The 24,007-nt window shown below is 38.6% G+C and overlaps 1 protein-coding gene across 11 annotated transcripts in view; it reads left to right on the plus strand.

Annotated features, from left to right (window-relative positions):
• The window catches only part of ptprsa (protein tyrosine phosphatase receptor type Sa), a 217,252-nt gene that overhangs the window by 84,187 nt on the left and 109,058 nt on the right, over nucleotides 1-24,007 (plus strand). For all 11 annotated transcript variants that reach the window (XM_072389314.1, XM_072389304.1, XM_072389308.1 and 8 more), the window contains one exon: nucleotides 13,641-13,852. In XM_072389314.1, coding sequence (XP_072245415.1) covers nucleotides 13,756-13,852 — 97 coding nt within the window. In that variant the 5' untranslated portion in view covers nucleotides 13,641-13,755. The remainder of the gene's footprint in view (nucleotides 1-13,640; nucleotides 13,853-24,007) is intronic.

A 24,007-nucleotide genomic window follows, 5' to 3' on the forward strand; every position in this document is an offset into this window, starting at 1 on the left:
CATCTTACATTATCTCTATTTTTTGATGTCTCTAAAACAGAAAAGATCCCATCCGATGCTGTCATTTCATTAACTTAAGTTATAATCTGGCTTTTAAAAGTCTTAATTGGCTGTACTGCTGGTAAATTAAGCGAGCCTTTAAATGGGTATTTTGTCTTTTAGGAATTCTCTAGAGAATGTTATAATTGTGCAATGAGATGGGAGCATGATGGCAATGATCTGAAGGAAAAAACACAACATACTTATTATTTGTTTGGTCGTGCTTTCTTGAAATGTCATTAATGTGTTTTATAGCAAATGCCATGCTAATGTATACTTACAAACAGTCGCACTCAAACTCACCCAGACAGTACACAGTCATAGAGTACATGCAGAGTCGTTGGAGAAAACGGAGGAGGGACGGTCGACCAGATGGAGCAGCCGGCCTCTTGCTGAGCGAGCTTGACGAAAGCTGAATAGCTTGAGGTACACCGAAGTGGCAGGCCACAAACACATTGACACCGTCACAGATCACACAAACATAAACTGCACGAGTACATTCAACCCTACATCATACAGTCATCTTTCTGTAGACTGTTCACGCACATGGATCATGACGCTCACATTGACAAAGAGAACAAACGCGCTCAAACTGAATTATACACATTATACACTTCCCATAACTCGTTTTAACCGACAAAACTTTCAGTCGAGCTTTATTTGTGTATAATTAAAAGCTACAGTATCAATGGTTTTGTGATGTTGGCTTGGTTTCTGTCCTATTTCCTTTACTCTTCGCTATCTATTCATTTATATCTCCTGTTTTCTTCCTACATTTCTCCTCTGTTCCTCCCTCCATTCCTCCCTCCATTTCTCCCTTGCATCAAATCGTGACTCTTAATTCAGCCTATTCCCTTAGCTGTGATTAGGGGCTTTGGATTCCAGCCTGCATATATTTCAAGGCTAGGAGGCTTTGCAAAATAACAGCCGTCTTTTTCAATTCCATAAAGAAAGGCAAATGAGGGTGATCCAAAAATGCAAAGAGAGCAAGCAAACAAGTTGTTCACTACTCTTATGGTGAATAACCAAAACAAAAGGAAATATACAAAGCAAGGAAGGAAAAAATAGGCCTCCCAATTGAATAAAAGCCAGCACTCAGCCAGGCGCCAAGAAGATGAGCAGACTGGTGGCACAGCAGCCTGGCTTGTATGGCATATTTTACGCTCTTGCTCATTTTTTCTTTTTTTTGTTGAAGCTTCTTGATATCTCTCCCATTACATTTGTACCTCTGCCCCCTGATGTTTTGATTTTGTTCTGTTGATAAGTCCTCAGAGGCATGCTGCCGCTTTGGTGCAAAGCTTCCATCTTGTTCTTCAGAAGCCTGAAAGGGTGCATGTTTTCATTCCAGCTTTCACAAAACCCTGCATGAAGTGATTTCACAGTGTTCCTGACTTGGTTGAAGGAGCAGCATGTGTTAAACAAGTTTGAGCACATTTGCCTCCAATCCATTTAATCACAAACTTGTTTTGAAAGGGTGAAACGATGCAGGAAGAACAGTATAGGTCTAATACAACATTAAAATGCATAACAACAAAATGCTGAAAATTGTAGGCTGGACAAATTTTAGGAGACAAAAGTCAACACGTTATTACATTTATTTGTTCTTTTTATATTCCTCTATCTTTAACTATCCTTAGCTATTTTGTGCATGAATGACGACTGAACTGCGTATTCATAAGTTTTACGAAACAATTTAGCTTGAAATTAAGCTACATTTGGCTTTGCACTTTAGTCTTTACTCTCTGATAGTTCTTTGGGAGAAATCACAAGATTAAAAGGAGGACAAGGCGAAAAATGGCCTATATAAGTGGCTAAACCGTATGGAAGCCCTAACAGACAAGTACAAGATGATAGAAAATCTGTCTCATGACTTAACATACGTCTGAGTCCTAGAATCAGCCTAGTTAAGGATGTAAAATGGATTAGACTGGAAACACCTCTTTTTGTAGTGAAGGGGTTTCTCTCATTACGTTTATAGCCGTGCACCACAATTCCGCTTTTTGTATAGCATTGTATTGTTTAAAAAAATCACTAAAAAATAAATGTTCCTGTTTAATCCTTTAACAAGAAGACTGTCTGAGCTGTGACAATAAAAGACAGCAGGAATTACAGTACCTCCCCATGACTGCCAAAGTGCTACTTAGCAAAATGCTAAATGCCAATGCAACTACACGAAGAAGTGACTGTCGTCTGCGCATACTCCAGGCTGTCTGGCCTCAGACTCTCCCACACTCTCTGTCTCTGTATACTGTGCATTGTTCTGCAGGTCACTGGAATTGGCAATGGTTCCACAGCCCTATCTCGGTCTCATATAATACATCTGTCTCCAGCAAACCCTCATCGCAAACCATATCACTTCCCACATCCGTCACATGGCTTCATCATCTGTCAATCAGACACATATACCCTGGATGTGGTTTCTGCTGGAGTCTCTGTTAGTGTTATTGTGTTTTAAAGAGCAGGGGTGTGTCTGCAGTTTTCTCCCTTCTCTCTCTGTGTTGTAATTCTACATGTAAACAAGCATTCAGTCTTTTTCTCGCTCACCTTGTTTTCCGCTCTTGTCACTGTCATTCAACATATGTGCATACATAGAGTATATATATATATATATAAAATATGTATGTATTCCCTACATATGTGTGGGTGGCAAAATGAAATAAGTAATAATAAATAAGTTAAAGCAGGAGAGTAGAACTCTTTGGCCAATCCTTTTTCGCTTAGTCTTTCTTTCCCTCATCCACTGACTCCATGCACCATTGCTCACAGCCCAACAACGCACAGTATTGGGATGAAAAATGGTGAAATGAAAAAAATGCAAAGAGAAAATAAAAGACAGCAAGACAGATAGAGAGCTGGGGGGTCTTTTTTATGAATTTCTTTTAGTACTTAAAAGACCCTCACCACGCCTACCACTGCTTAAGAAGAATGTGGGTACTGCAGACAGGAAAACAAACCCAGCAACCACCAACATCCCATGGCTACAAGGTTGTTGCTTTTTTTGAATACTAGAGAACACATTTACTTTTTATGTTTGGCAGTCCCAGTAAAAATAATTTATATGTATACCATTGCATTTGTCTGACTCATACACACATACAGTGTATGGTTTAAAAGAACTTGAGCACAGCAGAGCTAAACTGGACAGAGATGGATGGATGGCTGAAGGTGCCCTTTTGTGAAGGAATGCGTGATGTTAAAAAAAGAAAAATGAGGATTTAAAGAGGTTTACCAGCTGTCTGACCCCTCACCACATCACCCTTGACCTCAGCACATCACCCACCCTCCTTAACGCCCATCCCTCCCTGGGCCCATGTGAAATTAATTCTCAAGTCAACACCACACAATGCGCACGGTGGGGGTTGAAAAGGATGGTTGAGTTGGGGAGGTCATTTGCTGAAGTGAAAGGGCCAGAAGGTGGACGGGTACTCAAAGAAGTGATAGCTGATGTTGTAGACCTACTGCAGTGAGTGTGTGAATTTGTACGAGGGAACCAGCATGTATACACATGTTTGGAAGCGACATGTGGCCACTGTATGGGGTTTCTACATACTCTTTGTGTGAGAGCGAGTTTCTTGGAAACCTATTGCGTTATCACTGCCCATCGTCTGGCTTATGCCCACATGCATGCCAGTTGTCCACAATAACCTTCTGTCTGCCTCACAAACAAACTCTTTCTCTCCAGTGGTCGAGAGGAAACTCACAACACTGGCTCTGTGTTTGAATACGTTACTGTGAAGGACTGCATTAATATGGATCATGCAACATTATAACATCCCACTGAATTCCCCCCATTCACTTGTACACCATCTACCAGCTACTGACTAAATGCAGGTCACATGAGGTGGCTTGAGTCTCGGTGTTCGGCCAAAGGACACAACATTTTATCACACTGGGCTGTCTGATAGTTATCTGGAAACACAGGGGGGATTTTTTAACAGAAAATATTTCTGTCCTGGTCTCAAATATGTTCACTGAAACTTTCTTGTTATATAGGTGATCTTTTGTGTAAATGGTAACCTGCTGATTATATTTTTACAGGATAAAGATTTGCCATCACCATGAAACATATTTTGACAGTATAATGAACTAATTAGATTACGATTTTGGGTGTGAAGGTGCAACATAGATGCAACAGATGAATTAGTTGATTTTATTCTTTGGCATAAAATTGTAGGCTTTAGGTCACGTTGTCTTTTTTTTTTTTCAGTTTTCAATCTTGTTTTTATGTTTGACTGTCTGCAGTATACAGAAAATCAACATGTACGATTTCAGAAGGGGGTCCCAGGTCATAGTGTCACATTTGCTGCTGTCTGTTCCTCGATCCATTTTAAAGTGGTTGTAAAAAGCAGTTGTCTTCCACAGGCTGTTGTGGTAGTGCTGATGGTGGGGCTGTGATGGGTGCACTGACAGGCAGAAAGATGGTGTGGGTCAAGCTCTCCATCTGTCTCTGCTTTTTCCAGAGCAGTGTGATTGACTGGGGCTCAGGCATGCCTCAAACCTCGCCTCAAACCAGCCCAAACAGCCTGCTACACTTTGTTGCACAACACTAATTGCTATGGAAGGAACTCTTTCTTGTACACTGAACCATATAATCAGCCTTGGAGTGCCTTTCATAAACCAAAAAGGGAATACAGCAAGATCTGAACAATGTTGCCAGAATGTATTAACTTAAAAATTACAAGCATTCAGCACAGTTGCAGAAATAAGCGTGCTTGCAGGATGTTTAGTGATATCCAGTTAAGTGTATTTTCTTGCTGACTTGTTCACAGTGGAAATTTGAATATCAGTTGGAGATCCACAATTTTCATTCTCCATTTTCTAAGTAAATCATCTGACTATAGCACAAAGAAGTGCAAATAAAGGTATACCTCCCCTAATTACTCATGGAAAAAGTTTTTTTTATCTTAAATCTGACAACTGAAGTGAGGTTATTCAATACTATTTAGCTCACTGATATGATTTGGCCCGTTTTCAGAAAGCATATTATACGGATTAGCTAAATTTTTAATCAATTCTCTGTAAAAAGGAGCCTGAAAAAGTTGACCATACTCGATGAAGAGAGGGGTCTCTTTTAATCAACAGAGCCAATAGGGTGTTCCAGTATTTGTGTCTGTGTGTTTCCTCACAATATACTAAGTATTTTTTCTTTGTATATAAAAGTGAACGATTTTGCATTTGTTTCACTCTCACAAAATTAAATAGGTGCCTAAAAAGAGCTGTGGATGTAAACCTACTCATAACAGCAACCAATGCAGCCTCATATTATATTTAACTCAATGATCACTATCAAAGCAGGTGAGAATAGCGTTTTGAAGCCTGAATTTGAAAAGACACATCATGGACCTAATTTACTGCAGCTGCTGGCATAAAGCTTTTTTCTTTCTAATAGACTGAAATAGATTAAACAAACTGAAGAGAAGCAAAGGCATAACTGCCATGCTCGCAAATACTGTGTCCCTTGCATAAAATCATGGCATTAATTTATTTAAGAAAATGTTGGTCCATTTTTTGTTGAGAAAAAGTTGGAGAAATGAAATTATGTTTTCTGCTTTACTCACTTAGATCAGAAGCAAATGACACCGTTGTTCCAATTTGAGCAGCACTCAATTCCTGAATGAGTTGACTTACCCTTTGGCCACTGTTTAGAATTATGTGGTTCAATTCTTTAAAAGGATCAAAGCATCTCTCTCACATGCCTGCATAATTATATGGCTGGCCAAACTACAGAGAAACAAAGGCATGAGTCTACATGAAGGTGGCCGAAGCCAAAGAAATGTACTGGTTTACTAGGGTTCGTCATGTTTTCTGGTCAAATAGCCCAGTTGTTGGTGATGTTGCCATGGCAATGCACTCCCGTAAATTTGGGGACTTCTGAAGGATCATTGAAGGGAGGGCAGTGTTTGTTTGTCTGGTGAGTGATACAAAAAAAACCAAAACAACGTGTTTTTTGCCAAATGAAATACCCCACAGTAAAGTGCATTTGCCATCTGCCTTTTTATTGTGATGTGATAGAATATTTTCGTAGAATTTATGAGATGTTCAGTCTTTAGTGAATATTTCATTTAAATAACAAGCCTTTCGAAAATTGCTCTTCACTCTGTTGGCATGTTTTTTTATTTACATTTAAAGAAACGGTGTTTGTGAAAGTTGAAGTTTTTAAAGTTGAACAGCCAAAGATTTTAACATCCCAGCAGCCCTTTTGGTGTGTAGGTGTCACGCTTTTACATATATCATTTTGGAATTTAAACTTCTCAAACGCCACAGCAAATGTTAGCCCTGCCAATTTCAGAGAAGAGACATTTTCTGAACACTCTGGTCTGCCAGTCTTTTTCTGCTCTGCCTCCTACTTGATCACTTAGAATAATCTCATTCCCCCCATCCGCATCCCATTTCCAGAATGAATATAAAGCGTGCCTCCCCAGCTGTCCCAGCCGCCCTTCAAAACTTCTCTCCCCTCCTGTGGCAATTTTAAAAGGGCATTCAAGCCGCTGGCCAGACGGTGTAAGGCTTGTCTAACTATCGGCAGCCTGCCAAAAACTGATGTCACCCCTTTAACCCCTCCTTCCCCTTGTTCTCCCAACTTCCATAGTATTTTTTTTTTAATCAGTTCCCCCATAATGTCTAGTACCGCCTCACACCCCATCTCACCTCTACTCTGCTGCACCCCACTGTATCTTATGATAAAACATCTTTTAGAGTACTTAATATTTAAGAGTCCTCCCTTCTCAGGTTCTTCCTACCCGAGGAGATATCTATCATAGACAGTGCCACTTGTAGCCTTTGGCCGTTATCATCTTTGGAAGCTAGTTCAGAAGACAAAAAAAAAAGTGCGTTTCCATCAGCCTGTTTAGATGCGCATCGAGAAGTATCGCATTGGAAAATTATGATGGAAACACCATATTTCAAATTAAAATGCCCTGATTTGCACAAATAAAGATACGCTTGCTAGCGCCAGGTTTTGGTTGATTCGAAAGGGATGGAAACAGCTGTGTTCACATCAAGTCTGATGTAACGCACTTTCACCCCAACTGCTTCCAGTGTTTGCGGGTCACTCACAAGACAACAAACACGGCGGACGATGGAAGGTTTGTGTGGATGGAGGACGAAGTTGTGGCATTTTTAACTTTAATCAAGGAAAAAACAAATAATCGCCGTCCTCGACAGTAAACAGCAAAGAAATGCCAGCATATATCAAGAGCTCCACGTGGAAATGTGATGCCTGAACATTGAGTAGATTGTTTTTTCCCAAAAACCCCATTCTGACATATAAAAGAAGGAATTTTTAGTCTGAGTCAGATGTATATCTCAAGTGACCATTTAAGTGCCACAGGAGTTATAATCCGAATTTAGAGAAAATCTTTGCCAAAACAAAAGCAAGTTTAAGGTCCTCAAAGGGGTGGAGCACACGGCAGATACAATATCTCTCTTGAGGTGTGAGGCACCATTCCTGGGCCCGAGAGGTTGCGAAGAGCAGAAGGCAAAAGCTCATGGGAAAGTTACTTCAAGATAAAGGTTGCCAGGGCAGGGGGTCAGAAATCTCTTAATGAGGTCACAGAGCTACAGATCTGACAACAACCCCCACTTTTAAAGAAAAAAAGCAAATGCTTATATATGAATAAATCACATAGTTACACATGTAATGTGATATTGGAGAAAAGTCAGAGACAAAAACAAATAAATAATATTTTTTATTGTTAGTACATTTAAGTCAGAGTAATTTGCTTTTAATGTTAAAATATCAGACATCTCATAGCTTTGGGAAAATTCCTTGTGTAAGATTTATTTCCCGACACATGGTTAATGACAAAGCGCACCTTATTTTAGATTCCTTTGACACTGATCTCGCAGGATGGAGTGAATGGCAATGTAAGAGTGAATTTGGGAGATAAGAACACACTGGAAAATTTACATAATAGTCCTGCAATTCCATGAAAATTCATGTGATTCTCTACCAAACATCTGCAATGCAAGCATAGTTTAGTATGCATGAGTTCACAAGGGTGGAAATATGGGAGAGGAGGGAAGCAGTAAGAAAAACAGAGGACTGGAAGGGCAAGGCTTGTATGATCGGGTGGAAATACTTTGGAGACAAACACCTTCTGCAACACGCACACACCTCTAAGAAGATTTTGCCTTGAAATGTGTAATATTCTTTAGCAGAGAGCAAAGAAGGTGCAAGGTGGTGAGGACAAATGATATGATTGGTGTCATTGCATACTCATAACCTGTGGAATAAGTACTGTTAACATTTTACCACTGTAAGAAAGAAAACATTGTTTTTATTGCTCTGTGAACTTGTGTGTATAGCATACCTCTGTTTCTCATAATGACTGGCGCATACAGATAATCTCAAACACAAAAACAAATTATATGAGAGCACATAGATTTGTTTATACCTAATGCATGCGTATAAGAACATTAAATAAAATGACCCACATAAGTACATTTATGCAAATCCAAACTCGGAGAAATATAAAGTACTATATGCACCCCATGCAAAGATAAATACATTAAGATAACTCACAAAGACATATGAACGGTGTTGTTCATTAGATCCGGCACCTACACACTGCGTAGTCATTATGTAGAAGCACATGAACTAATGTTACATTGATAACCCGAATAAACCTTAATTTTACATTTTCATTTTGCTGGCTGTCTGTGGTATGAATCAATGAAAAGCCGTAAACTGGTTGAGGTAAAACCCCTGGGAGTCAGAGCTGACGTATAAAAACTTCATCTCAGGTGAAAGACTGCAGAGGTAGAGGTAGCAGCTGAAGGCTGAGCATGAACAGCAGAGTTTAAAAAGAGCCATAAAAAAGGCAGGGTTTGCTTGAAAATTTGCATTTTGGCATTTTCCTGCAATGCAACACGGCTTATTTTTTATTTTTACAGTGATACCTACAGTTATCACAAAAGAGTAAGTCTTTGCTTAACCCTCAGTCCACTGTTAAATGAGATGTGGGAACTGCTCGCTTGAAAGAAAAGGCATATCACACGGCACAGACAATGCTTACAGGATGCTACAGTTGTGTTGTTTGAGAAGGTCAGCAGTGCATTATTGGACTTTCAGTGATTATCATACACAAAGATTAGTTAATTGATCCAAGTAAATATAGTGTAACATTAGTTGCTAATGAGCCTTGAAAATTAGCCACTTAACAAAGCTACAGGTGGATTTTTATTTTTCTGTTTATGTCTTTGACAGCCAAAGTATGGAGTTGTTCATTTTTAACATGGTTAAATTGTCAAAGCAACTAATATAAGTGTTGTTGTCAGTGTAAGCTACACTTTAGTCTGTAGGCCTTACCTCCTTCCACCTGCCCCAAATACCTTTTAATAGAAGAAATTTTCAAGCAGACCAGCAATCTAACTACCCTGAATTCTGATTTAGCTATTCTACAAATACTAAACAATCAAGCATTGTAATTTAAATGTCTTGTAACTTACTGACTTGTCTAAAGGAGTTTTTCATGATATTGGGATCTAATGCCCAGTGAAGAATCACCCATGCACTGAATTCCATTGTAGGCACGATTTGTTTGTATCCTGGAGCCTGTTTTTAGCATAACCTCTTGAGACGACAAAATTAATGAAATACCCTCTTTCACAAAGTCCAAAATCAAAATGTTTTTTGTACAAGATCAAAAACTTTAAATAGTATTTTTGAAAGTCTACACACTCTACTGAGGTTTAATCATCAAGCGCAACTCAAGTGCTATTTTTAACCATGTGTATGAAGTGAGCTTATGTTTCATCACATAAAAAGGGTTATTAATGCCATCCCTCAGGTAATATATAATTTTTCCAAATATGTGCAACTTCACCTATTTTTAAATGTGTGTGTGTGTGTTTAGATCGTTTTGTGTGTTGAACAGTAACGTGTGCACAAGTGGATGGGAATTGCATGGTGTTTTGAAGTCATGCATCTCATCAAGATGTCTGTCTGTTTGTTTGATTTCATTATTACAAGGAATATACCTTCATTAGCTTTGATGCAATAACTCCCTCCTTTTTAAATTGTATGTGGCCCATTGTGAGCTGTGGTAAAGTTTTATATCTACGGCTTCTACTCTCATTTGTAATCTCAGTGGTGCAGATTCCCATCTCCCCTTCCCTTCTGTGCCTTTCTCAATCTCAGTAATCAAATGCATTAGTATCAATATTGCATGGGGAAACGAGCGGAATTTAAAGCTTGACCATGTCAAAGAGAGAGTCCTTGATAGCCAGTGACTGCTACCACTCAGTGGAAATTGTGTTGTCATTTTGGCCGTAATCACTGAAGCCTAGCTCTGGGTTAATATCTGGAGTGATAGGCAGTTTTCACATAGGATAAAAGATTTTAAATAAATTCACTGCCCATCAGTGGAAATAGAACAGAGTTTAATGAATAGATTTGGTCATTGGAAGACTTTTGATTTTAATACAGCAGATGACCAACATCTCGCTTTGATTAATCACATTTCTTTTATCATTGTATTTAGAAATATGTTAAGTCTTGTCTTATGATGTACTTGTCTATATATATTTTAAAACTTATTTTTTCAAATTTTAAACAATGTGGCCATGCCATCAGTTCATTGATTGTTCCCCCTGTTTGTAAGGTTCATCATGTGGTAATGTGCTGGAAAGCAATGTTCTCTCTGAGTAACAGCAAAGACACTGCACTTAAAACAGATTACTGCTCTGAAAATTGCTTAACTTTTGGCAAACCCGGACTGACTTTGAAATTATAGGACAGATTACCTTTTTTCTGCATGTAATTGCCTTCCTTTGTCACATGTTGTAACAAGTTTCTCGGTTGACATACATTGTTAATTGGGAGTGCAGTCTATATGCAGTCTATGTTTTCCTTAATTTCCGTTCATACAAGTAGCATTGGAATTTTGTAGTAGTTGATCTTTAATAGTTTCCCCATAATCACAGCCTATAATGTAGAAGCAGCTGAGGGTTTATCAATTGATTGGCCTTTTCGGCTAGCATTGCCAGAATGCTGGGACAGAAGTAGGATTCATGTCATCCTACTTCATTTCTATAGAATTTAGCACCACACATGTCATTGACAAACAGGAGAATTACACTAACTTATATGCAATAATTACTAAGTGAAAAATAAGTTTAGCTTCGCTTTTGAAAGGCTTTATCTTCCAAAGACTGTGTAAATATCCATCTTGCTACCTAATTCTCCTGTCTAATCCTTCCTGTCAATTCACATTTCAGGAAGGTTACATGAAGCATTGTAGACCGTAAATGAGTAAACTGTAGCCCACACATGCCCTAAGGTTATGTACATTGAGGCTGTTCAACAACAATAGCTGTTGCAATTGTGTTGTGCAGTTTATATAGCAACCAGAGGTGAGGATAGCCATGCCCTAAGGGGCAGAGTCATAAATCATAACCTTGGCATCTTGTGAGCAAAGATATAGTAATTCCCTACAGGCATGCAAGATTTCCTCTACCTGCACCAGTGTTTACAGTCAGAACAATAGGGGCATCATTCATAAGTCCCCTAGACACTTTGATACTCCCGCACTCTCTTTATAAATGTTTCAGTGTTTCTCTTTGTCCTCACCAATGACATCATCTACCCTCCAAGCCAAGAAAAAGAAAGTAAAAAGCAGCAAACAAAGGGGGCCCACACATGTTGGTCGTGTGTGCATAGCATTGTGTTGAAAGATGAGCGGAGCTTCTGAACAACTCCCACTCTCTGTTGGCATTGTGTTGCCTTAAAAGATCCATTGTCGATCTCTCCCTTTGTGGTTTTGTAAGTGCGCTCAGGTCATGTGTTCTTGAATTTCTCTATTTAAATTGCGTATGTGAAAAGAGAGCGTGTTTAGAGGTGAATAGAGTTTCTGTCAGGTCTTGTTTTTACTCTTTCTGTTTGTGGTTTTATTTTCAGTGTGCCTGCAGCATGCGTTTGCTGTGTTTTTGTGCCAGTTGAAGAGCTGAGTCCAGGAGTTGTAAAGGAGGGTGGGGCACTTTTATATGCATGTTGACTGAGGGGCTCGGTTACACTGCAATTAGCTGTGGTTTTCTGCCTTTCACAAGGCCACAGTCAAAAATGAAGCCCTGTAAAACAGCTGCACAGCATCAACTTTTTCACTCCTCTGCCAAATTAGCAGCTTGGCATCTTTAACAAAAAAAAAAAGTTTTAAGTCGAGTGAATTTATTCATGTTAAATCCCACTCATATTCATCACTCTGTCTAAGTTGTTGTAACTGTTGGAGAAGTTTGTCAGCGTTGCCTCTAGTTTTCATTTAACTGAAGCTGGTGAGGGTAACTGACAACATATATTAATAATCGAGATATGTTTACTATACAGAGATAGTTTATACTTTTTGGTGATTAATCAACAGCTTGCTGTAAATTCACTTTGTCCTTGTCTACAAGCCTTCGATCCTAACTGAAGATGAATGATACACATTGTCTCCGTGAAATGCATTGTTTCAAAGTGCATTAATTTCACAACTTGGTCACAAACACTCCTGTCAAAATTGGTATTGTTGTGAAGACTTTACAGTGTGGTCAGGGACCAATTGAAAGTGACTGCTTAAAGGATTAAAAGGTTCAGCCTTTGTTGGCAGAATAGTATATTACCTGTGTGTTACACCTGTGTGATACAGTGCAAAATGATAATAAATTGCACAGTGTCCACACAGTTTGTACTGGTGTACCATGTTAACCACCTAGTGTGCAGGTGATTAATCTCCCTTGTAGAGAATCGTCTTCACCCGTTGTGTAGTCTCAACTGAGTAGAGGAATCCCTGGAGCTCAGGGGAGTTCATTGTCCTTCAGAAGGACACTAAAGAAGGGCAGATCCTGGCTGACACAGGGGCTTGACCCTCTTTCTGTGATCTGGATCTTGTGGGAATGAACAGTCTTGTGTTTTTTTATCTTTGTAGCCTGATTGCTGAGACAGACTACGCTCCATGTCTTCCGTGGCCTTGTACCTTTTTAGAGCTTACCTGCTCTAATATTTCACAGTAAAGTGCTTGTGAAAGTGTCTCAGCTGAGCTGGAGTGTCCTGGATTTCTCCTTCTTTCTCTCATCATGCTTTTCATTTTAATTAAAGAGTATGTATAATGACTTGATGGTGGCTCTGTGCTGCATCAGACATATCAATGAGCGAGCTGGTGTGTTGGGTGTCATTCCCTTTTCCCGTGTGTAAATTGGGGGATTAATGGCAATTTGAGTAAAACAAAGAGACAATGACTGGGAAATCATTGGGTGTCTGTGTAATTACAAGCCAGTGAGATAAGTAAATAAGGGCATGATTAGGTGATTAGGATAGGAAAAAAGAAGAAAACTGTGACTGCCCTGCTAATTAAGGGATGTGAGGAGATGCTGGTTGCAAAATGCAAAGGTTACAGGTTTGGGAGATATGGCACCTTTGCTTACAGTAGTCTCACAAACATCTCATGACCTTACTTCCAATTATGTGTCAGTAGCATTTAGAGGTTGTGACAAGCATGGGACACCATTATAGTCTGTGTGTTTATCACAAGTCAATATGCCATTGTTGGTGTGGGCAATTATATACAGTTCATTGTGGTTTTTGAAAATATTCTAAACATCAAATGTATTATTGGTCTATTTTCCAGAGTGCCAAGCCATCCTGTGCGAAGACCCCGAGCTTCCCTGTGCAGTCGGGGCCTCGGCTCCCCGGCCAGGTCATCGTACAACCCCACCCTGCCCCCCTTTCCTGCTGCAGCCAAGATGGCCACCAGTGGTACCCCACGCCTCTCCATGCCACTTCTTCTGCCTGTGACCAGTCTGCTGCTATCACTGCTGCTCACCTGCTCCACCGCCTTATGTAAGTACCAAGACCGCTATACTACAACTGTAAGCATTTCAAGATGATGCCCCACAGTGGTTGATCATTCATATTTTGTACACTGATTGGAGACAAAGAGTCCATCTGAAAATGTGAGGATGGCAAGTTAGTAAAACCTTGGTGTACATTCTTTGCTTTTTTCTTAAAAACATGTATTTACATTTTGAATTTTAAGATGACTGTTATCTGTATAATGTGCAGCTCGTGCAGAAGGACCATTCACTAATAAGTCATGGCTAACATGTTTTCCATCGTATATGGGCATGCTGCAGTTTCCAACGTTGAGTTGTTATTGGTAGCATAGTATATGTAATCAATGATTGGCCAATGTGTTCTCACTGATTTTCCTCATGGAATCCAGGACATGCTGCTGCTGATAGACATTTACTTGGACTTCAGATGTCATGTTTTCATGGATACCAGTCAGCTTCTAACATGCAGTTTCAAAACATTGATATTTCAAAATGTTTGTCTATCTATATATATCGGATGCTGTATACAGTTTTCTCCTCCTTAACTTCCCATGTCAGTAAGAGTGGAAGCATCAATAGTCTCTTATCCCACCCTGTCAACCCCTGCTTTGGATTTGTTCTGCACCATTTCCCTGTTAAGATGGGCTTAGAGCAGCATTAAGGAGACAAAACAAAGAGAAGGCTCTGCAGAGAAATGGAACAAGAGTGATGGCAAGGTGGGGAGGCTTCCCCATGGGATTCATTGTTTGTAAATCCTGTGCAAGTGTGTGTGTTAGTGTACTGTTGAGTAAATGAATAGTATATTAAAGGGTGTACATATTTGTGTATGACTCTAAATGTAATTTGCAAGATGAATTGCATTTTTAACCTTGTATGCTCCCTCTGTCTTTTCCTTCGTCTCAGTTTTGACATTCAGCTTATTCTGAAAGGCTCATGATTACATGAGGACCACTTGATTTCTTTTTCTAGTCACAGCAAAGATGTCTACCTGTGATTGCCTGGTGGTTTGAGTGCCTTGCGGCTTAACTGGACAGTTGCTCAGCCCGACTGGCAAAAGAATATCATAAATTGCAAACAGTCAGATGTCAGACAGATGTCTTTGTTGTCCTCCTTTTTGACCATCTTGCTGACACCAGGGCTGCAGTTATGAAGAGTGAAAGTGAAGCAAATGTTTAAAAGCTTAGATGTTTTTGTCAGCATTTAATTTGCCCAATGTGTGAAATAAATCAGTTTCTCCTCTTCACTGCCTCTGTTTGAGAAACATTTGTCTACATTTATCTTTGTATACTCTGCCTGTGGTAATGATAGCTGCACTCTCTCTCATTGTCTTTCATTTTCAACACTTTACTCTCTGTCTTATCCTTCCCCTTCTGGCAAAACACACATTGTTCCTCCCAACCTTCTCATCTTTCTGGGAGGCCACACAGCACTGCCTTACCACTATATTTGAAAAAAAAAATAATAATAATATGCACACGCAAAGACTACCTTCCTTTCCTCCCTCTGACTCACCCCCCACAAGCACAACCCACACAGTCACACACAGTAGTGCATTTGTCCAATTATGTTCACTCCCACTCGGTGGACTGAAAGGATGCCACCGTTTTGCAGAAAAGCCCATTTGAAAGCATGATGTCATCCTTTCCTCTCACATCCCTCCCTCTCTCTGTCTCCCCTCTGCCCTCTATTCTTTTTATTTACACTCATAAATCACAGTGAGAAGGAGACGTTTTTAATCAAAAGAGAAAGAAATATGGCTCAATAAATCCTACCTCCCCAACCATATTAATGCGTGGCTTGTGTGCAAGTCTATATTTGTCTGCATGTTTGCATACGTTTGTATTCAGATGTGTGTGTGTGTGCTGAAAGAAACTTATGTGGATTGTCACCAGGCTTTGTCATGGGTGGCTATGGCATATTGATCGAATTATAATCTTATAACATTTGTTGAGGCATGGCTATAGAACTGGATTCCATTATAATGCATCTGTTTTGAGTAAAACCGGGAGTTATTTTCTTTACTGTAATATGCACACATATTTTCCCCTATTTGTTGTCTCATTTACGAGTTTATGAATAACATTTAGATTTGAATACAGATATATTGGTATTTCATTAATATTTAATCAAAATAACTTATACTGACAGTACAAAAAATTACATAAATGCTAATGCAGAAACAAGAATGAACTGCTCAATTGCTAAGATACTATTTGTGCAATATTGTAATCCAAGATCTTTTTATCCTGATTAAAGGTAGCAAAATATACAACCAAAAAGCTGCTGCTTGAAGTTGGATGTATTATTAGTTGATATTAATTTTTCAATAAATTGTAATTCATTGTCTTTTCTGGAATTGAGGTATTTGATATTGCAACATTTGTTTGTATGTGAGGTTTTGTGTAAGTGGACTGACTTAATTATTATTATTGTTATTATCTGGCATATCACCTCTTTCTCCCTTCACTTGTTTCTTTTGGCCTTTTAAAGTTCTCCACAGTGATACTCTTGGCAAAGAACTCGGAATAATAATTGGCCAGAACTCGCAGTGATGGAGTGAGGGTGTTCAATTATTTATTTCCCTTTGAATCTGCCTATTAGAAAAAAAAATGAAGCCCCACAGTAGAGCCATCTCTCACTCTTGCATCTTGGCCCCCTGTTTGTCTTTGTCCTTCCTTCTGCTTCACTCACTCTATATCTTTTCCAGTCAAATTATGTTTGAGGCAACACTGTCAAGTTAGATATGTAAAATTCAGTTTTATATGCACCCTGCTGCAGCATGCAGGGCCCCATATTTTACTCTATGGGCTTTTTTCTGTTTCTGTATGTCTGAGATGAGAAGAAAACAAGTAAATTTTTAATTGCGTTACAGGCATCCGACTCGAGTAGCCTGTTTGTGCTGATATTTGGTTGAATTCTGAGAGCAGGATCGTCAGAAACAGCATAAGGCAACAAGTTATTATTTAGCGGTGCAGGAGGACCTCAAACTCTCAATTTTCTGTTTCTATAAAGTCAACAGTTGTTTTTCACTTGATCATCTCACTTTAAATGTGAGGGAATTGCCAAGCAGGACAACCAGGCACCAAAACCTGGTTTGCTAATAAGCCATGGCTTTGTAGATGACAGTCAAAAGAAGACATTTCAAGTTGCGGTTGCCTAGGTAACCATCTTGTATATGTCCTATCTACAAGTTGAAAACGTGCACCAATTATTAGATTCATGAACTGCATTGATAATAATATTCAATTAAAATGACCTGAAGGTAGATAACTGTATGCACTGGGGATCATGCTGTCCTCTTCATTGCTTTATAGATAGTTTGCTAATACTAGGTAGTAGTATTGTAGTAGTATTCGACAAACATTTTGGTGAAATGTACAACACCGATTTTAAAAAAAATAAATAAATAAATAAATAAAAATAAAAAAAGATATCATAAACTAAGATTTTATTCATGGAATTTCATACTATTTCATGAAAAATATTAACTCCTCTCAAATTTTATGGGAGAAGCATGTCATTCACCTCCCTTTTGTTTTTCCAACAGTCTGTAAATGTCTGAAAAATGAGGAGATCAGTTGCTGGACCTGGGGAGGAATGTTGTCTCATTCTTGCTGCTCAGCAGTGCTGGGTCTTCTATGTCATATTTTGTGTTTTTAGTTGAGGAAACGTCTGGAAGGCCACGTCCAGCACCCAGGCCTATCTCCTATGAAACCATGCTGTTGTAATAGATGTTGTGTTTTAGCATTGTGCATTATGCAAGGCCTTACTGGAAAAGTATGTTGTCTGGTTGGGAGCGTATGTCACTCCAAAACCTGTATTTACCTTTCAGCGTTGATGGTTCTAATGCACCCCCACACCATTAGAAATGCAGGCTTTTAAGTCTGGATGACACGGGGTCCATGATATCCACAAAGAATTCCAAATTTTTATTCGACTGACTGAAGAAGTTTTACTCTTTGCCTCAGTCAATTTTAAATGAGCTTTGGTCCAGAGAAGATGACAGCTTTTCTGTATCATGTTCACAAATGGCTTCTTCTTTGCTTGATAGAGCTTTAACCTGTATTTGTGTGTGTATATATATATATAACGACAAACTGTGCTTACAGTCAATGATTTCTGGAGGTGTTCCCGAGCCCATGCAGTGATTTTCATGACTAAATCATCATCTGCGTTCAATACAGTGCCACCCGAGGGCCTTGAAGATCACAGGCATGAAACATTGATTTTTAACTGTGTCTTTTGCACACAGAGATGTCTTCAGATTCTTGGATTTTTTCTTAATCTTTTATAATTATATTTTGTACTGCAGAAGATGAAATATTTAAAGCCTTCTCAATTTTGCGTGGGAACATTTTCTGAAATTATTTTTACGAACACTTACTGCTCCAACCTTTTGTTACTCCGTCACAACTTTCTTGAAATGTGTTGCTGCTGTCAAATTCATGAAATGCTGAAATGTCTCAGTATCATATTTTCATGCTTTCTGTGTTGTGTTGTGAATAACATATCGGTTTATGTTATTGTTTTATTTGATTGTCAGATTGTGGCTATTACATTGACAGTTGTCCCAACTTTTTTGGAATACAGGGTTATATTTTATTGAAAGGAATCCTGTGAAAACCCAGTTTGGATAAAAGAGGTATCCTCACACCCCAATGATGATGTGCACTGTGTATCTTCTCTTTTTGCCATCGTCTCTCCTTCTCAGCCTCTTTTCATTAACATGCTCCAGTAGTTTGAGTGATGTTGCATGAACTCAGTTTGACAGAGAGATACATGAGATTGAAGTGTGTGAAAGGTGCTTTTCCTCTACCTGCTAGTAAAGTGAAGTCCAACACATCACAGAGGTGATAAATTATGCTGTCCCCAGCGTTTTGATGGGAAAGTTGAGATCACAGAAAGTTTTTGAACATCTTTAAGAGAGAAAAATAAATCTTTGATGCTTTGTTGGTTCTGTAAATCTTTAAACCATCTTTCTTTGATTCTGCACTAGTTGCTTTTCCTTTAATATAGCTTCACTTTTATTTAAATGCAGAAAAATTATGTATAGCAGTGTTTTATGTGTTGTTTTCAGTGGAATGACCGAGATCTTTTTTTCCTTTCCATTTTCCCTCTCCTGTCATTTGTTTTGATCAGACCTATAACACCTTTAACAATTTGAGTTGCCCTCTTCGATTTGATGAGCCAACAAGTGTCAGTTGCCTCAAGTAAGTCTTTAAATGACACAAAATTGTTCTCATTTCACCTCTCTGTGCGCTTCGTGGCTGTTTTGATATCAGACACTCTTAAACTTAATTTCCGTTCTCCCTCTGAGGAACTGAGCCTATTTATTTTTCAATTGGTTGAAAGATACTTAGTGTCGTTTGCTTTTTTTCTTTAGCCTTCAACAGTGGTTTCAGTGGGACCAATTTGTGCATATTACTAGTGCACCACTCTTTTTAGAAAGAGTTTTTCACCTCTGGATACCACCATGCTAAAACTTCACACTGAATTCTCATCTCCTGCCATGAGTCCCTTGAGGACTGGTCTGATCTGGTCTGGTCTTTGAATTAGTTTGAAGTTCAGTCAACATAGATGGCTGTATGTATGATGACTTTGTATGATGCAGTTTTGTTCCTTCTTCTGATAATATGCTTATTTAATTTAGAATCTATTACTTAATATGTTAATGCTTCATTAAGAACTTTGTGACTTCAATATGCGAATGTTGCCTATTTCCAAAGGCATTGCTAGAAGACGTGTTTTTATTCAAAGCAAAAATTCGTAAATAATTGACAAAGTTTTAATATTTGTCTTTAAAATGTTATGTTTGTCTGTAAAATGTTTAAAATAGATTACCCAGTGATATTTGTGATATTCAGTTATATCAGTGATATTGTATGCAACATGAAAGGTCTTAGATTAAAGAATAAAAAAGAAAAGAGAGTATACAATTTAAAGACTGGGAACGAAGTGCACGGTGCAGGCAAAAAAAACTTGCACCCCCATTTGCCTCAAGAGCAAACTCCAATTAGTCTTTCTTCATAATGATTTAATTGGAAAAGCAACTGTTTCATTAAGCCTTAAGCTTGTGTGGTGAAAGTAGGGTTATATAGGGATGGAAGCTGACACGAACGTGCCCCACAGAGTATGTCTGCAGATTACTTTAGACTGTTTTTTTTATTTTATTTGATGTGATTTGGTTTGATTTTATATTATTTAAATTGATTTTTTTTTTTTACAGTTTTACACAGATATATTTAATCAAGAAATTCACTAATATTTGAATAGTTTTTCAAACAGGGAAAACATCCATTTCTGCTATTCTCTATTATGAATATTTGTAAGTATTAATATTAGGAGTATGTCAAATCAGATACCAGTGAAATAGGATTAAATTTGTGATCAAATATTTACTTCTTCATCAGTTTTTTTTTTATTCTTGGTACCAAGGTGTTATTCTAAAATCAAAACAGTTTTCCCATTAGAAATTGATAAACAATCTCTTCTTTTTCTTTTCCTCTTCCTCTTTTTCACCTGGTTCAACTTTTTGCCTGGGTCTGCTGGTCTAATTTGAAAGTGATTTTGTGTGAAAACCTCCACTTGAGATAAAGCAAGGCAGCTTTTAGGTAAAGGCTTGGTTTCCATGGGAATGGAGCTTGCCCAAGCAGCCTGTGAGAATTGGTCCTGATTGATGGGGTTTGGTTGTTTCGACCTACACAGTGTTTGTATGTGTGTACGTGTGCATGCTTGTATTTACTCATGCATTCACTTGAAAGCACGCTTGGCTATGTCAGTCTGTCTTTTGGTTTGTCTTCCTTTTCTTGTTTGCTTGTATACATCCATCTACATAGGTGTGTGTTCAAAATGAACTAGATTAGTCCAGGGTCTTCCTTAGGTTCTAGCGGACAAACCGATCCAGCAACTTGATGGTCTCCTGAAACTTTTTTTTTTCAAATTGCTGTTGGACTGCAAATGCTGGAGTCTTCCAATGTTTTCTTTTATATATATTTTTTTTCTGCTCTAGTGGCATTTATTTGAAAGTAGCTTGACAGGAAACAAGGTACAGGGAGAGAGAGGGGAAGACATGCAGCAAAGGGCTGGAATCTAACCCAAGATGGCTTTGATTGGGCCTCTGTACATGTGCCGCCTGCTCATACCAGTGAGCTGAATAGTATATATATATTTTTTTTTCACAGGTTTTTACTTCACTTCCAAGTAGTGTAGGCAGTGCATGTGTGTATCATGCTTTTGTTGTTTGGGTAATATGAAAATTAAGTTTAATCTCGGTTTAGCTTCACTAAATCGACTGGTAAATTGGTAACACATCGTGGCTCATATTGGTCTCATCCACTTATCAGTGGATCAATCTTATAAGATTATACGTATCAGTGAATGCAGGCAGTGAAGTGCTTGTTTGGATAAAGTGTCAGTGAGTGGGATGAGCATATGCTGACGAAGTTATGCTCTTTTTACTCTTTTCTTTGAGTGAAAAACAAACAAAAAAACTGTAATTATGAATCCCTATACCCTTTTGTATGAGTAACACATGAGTACTAGTTGAAACCGGATTTAGGCTCTAGTTGCAACACCTCTAATAATACAAGATTTTCTTTTCAGATGTTGCTGTGAAAGACCTATTTGTTGCATGATGGATAACAAGTGCTCTTTACCAATTCTCTTTCTTTCTCTGCAAATGACTTGAATGGTTGTGCATCATTTTGTCTCCCACTTTGCTAATTCAGTGGATGATGGCTCCTATTTATGACCCGAGAAGCTTTTCTCCGTCAATTATGGTATTAGTCATAAAGCCAGTCCCCTCCCTCCTCTTACAGCCCCCTACCAAACGACAGCAGTAAAGTACTGTAAATGGAGCCGTCTCATATTCACATTCCTACCTCCCACTCTCCCGCTTTATAATCACCGTGCTGGTGTGTTTTTTGTTATCGGGTCCGGCAGAGGTAGCAGCCAGTAGCAGGTGGATTCTGTATTAGCTAAACAAGCGTCTGTATGCACAGTGTGAGTCTTTTTTTTGCTTTTTAGTCAGTCCTGTTTGCGTTGATCTGTTCTATTCTCGGGGCCATGTGAAGATAGCCGGGCCCCCATTGCTGGTTATTTTAGCCCAGGCCCTGTCCCCCTGCCAGGCAGATAAAGACTGGTCTTGTGTGCTTATCTGGGCAGTGCTTTACCTCACCCTGTCTGAGAGAAGCTTAGGGAATAGAGGGGGACTTTAGAAGGGACAAATGACCACTGCAGGAGGAGTGTCCTTTCAATGTCATCTCTGTTAACATAACACATGCGATTTGTTGGAGATTTATAAAAAAAAACACCTGACAGCAAATAAAAGTTTATACATTTTTAGAAAAGGTGACACAAGTAGGAATAGAACCCCAAGTGTACTGTGTGTTTTGGATAACACATCTATGCTCCTGTTCAATGTCACTCTAAAGGTTGTCATACAGAACAGAATACAGTCAGCTTGGGAGCTTGCACTGTTGACTTCAACTATGGTTACAACTTGATTGGGCCATTAAATTGTACCCTGGTCCTTCTTCCTGTAGACGAGTACAGGAGCAGAATTGAGTTTTTGACAGAGGTACAGTATGTCCAATGGCTCGACATTATGAACTGTGTGAGAAAACATTCCATGTCATTCTGAAGCTTCTTGCTTTCTCTTTGATAGATCATTACATATGTTTTTGTGGTTGAATTCACTGCCCAGATGTTTTATGGAAGTTACTTGCATTGTGATTTTTGTTAGATGATGCTGCAGTTATAAAATGAGGGTTCCATTAGAGAAGAGCAACGGTCTGGAAATGCTTTAAGGGACAGCAAGTAGACACATATTCTTAGTGGACTGATTTTCAGTCACAATTTCTGAAACATTTAATCATCTGACAAAGAAAACGGAAACAGAAGTACGTGCAAAAGCAGATTCATTGGAAATTTTGCTGTATTAATATCAGTGTTCCAAAGAACACGTTCGTTTAACACATTTGACCTGAACGCAACATATTGCAAATAAAGAACTTGAACAGATTTATTAGACCCTACAACAGCATGTTGTTGTCACTGCCTACATTTTCCAGGTGCTACACTAACTTCACACTGTTACCCACAATGCATCGCAAACTAACTGCAACTCTATAATTTCTTCTCTTTCTCAAGTTCAGTCTTTCATTCTCACTTCTAAAAAATTAAATGAACTGATCTTTGAACTAGTTCAAAATTGAAATGCTGAAAAATGAACGTGAACTATTCATTTTTAACCTGTGGTAACTGACCTTTGAACTAGTGCGTGAGAAGTATGAACTCGCACGACACTGATTAATATACACTAATGCTTTAATGTTGCCAAACGTTAGAACTTTGGAGCATGTGCAGGGTGCCAACGGTCATTTGAGGCTAGTTGAGAGTGAGCATGCAGGTTGAATCGATCCTCAAGTGCATTATCTGGGTGGGACTAATTTAGGAATTCAGCTTTGTTCAATTTTAGTCAGACTAACATTACATGTGCTTATTATAAGTCTTTTAATGGGGCTATGCCGATAATTCACTTTTTAAGTGGCCAGAAGGATAAAACTGTGAGTAGAGTGACAACTAAAGCTGTGTGCATATATGTTATTTTCATCAGATTCATTAAGCTGTGCATACGTATGGTTTTCTTTTGTAAATTTTGTATGTGCCCAAACAAAATTGCTATTCCCATTTTTTTTTTTAGCCATGATGGATGCAGATATTCTTCTTATTTCTCATTTGCATATCAAGAAATCATTTGCACCACAACCAAATAAGCATTATAATGAAAGCAGCAATGGCGAAGAAGCACTAAAGCATAAAACAGACTCTTATCAGTGAAGCGGAGAAAAAAGAAATCGATTTTATACAGTGATCTCAGTTCTGTAATCACATACAAAACAATTATTGCTGAATTTGAAAAGGAAGAAGCAGTTACTCTTAAAATTCAGAGAAAACCATCCTTCTGAGGGAGAAAAGATCTGGTTGGATTATAATCCAGCAACCAGATTGTGCATCAGCTCAGATCACATCAGGGCTAGAGCGGAGGACTAATAACTCCTGTTTTATCTGTAATGGATGATCGCATAGCCTGCATAGTACACACAGTCATGGTTGGAGATGATCAGGAAGGAGACACAGATCTACAAGTGGTTCACAAAAT

This window comes from Leuresthes tenuis, unplaced genomic scaffold (assembly GCF_036924035.1).
Source record: "Leuresthes tenuis unplaced genomic scaffold, fLeuTen1.0.hap1 SCAF_7, whole genome shotgun sequence".
Taxonomy (NCBI): domain Eukaryota; kingdom Metazoa; phylum Chordata; class Actinopteri; order Atheriniformes; family Atherinopsidae; genus Leuresthes; species Leuresthes tenuis.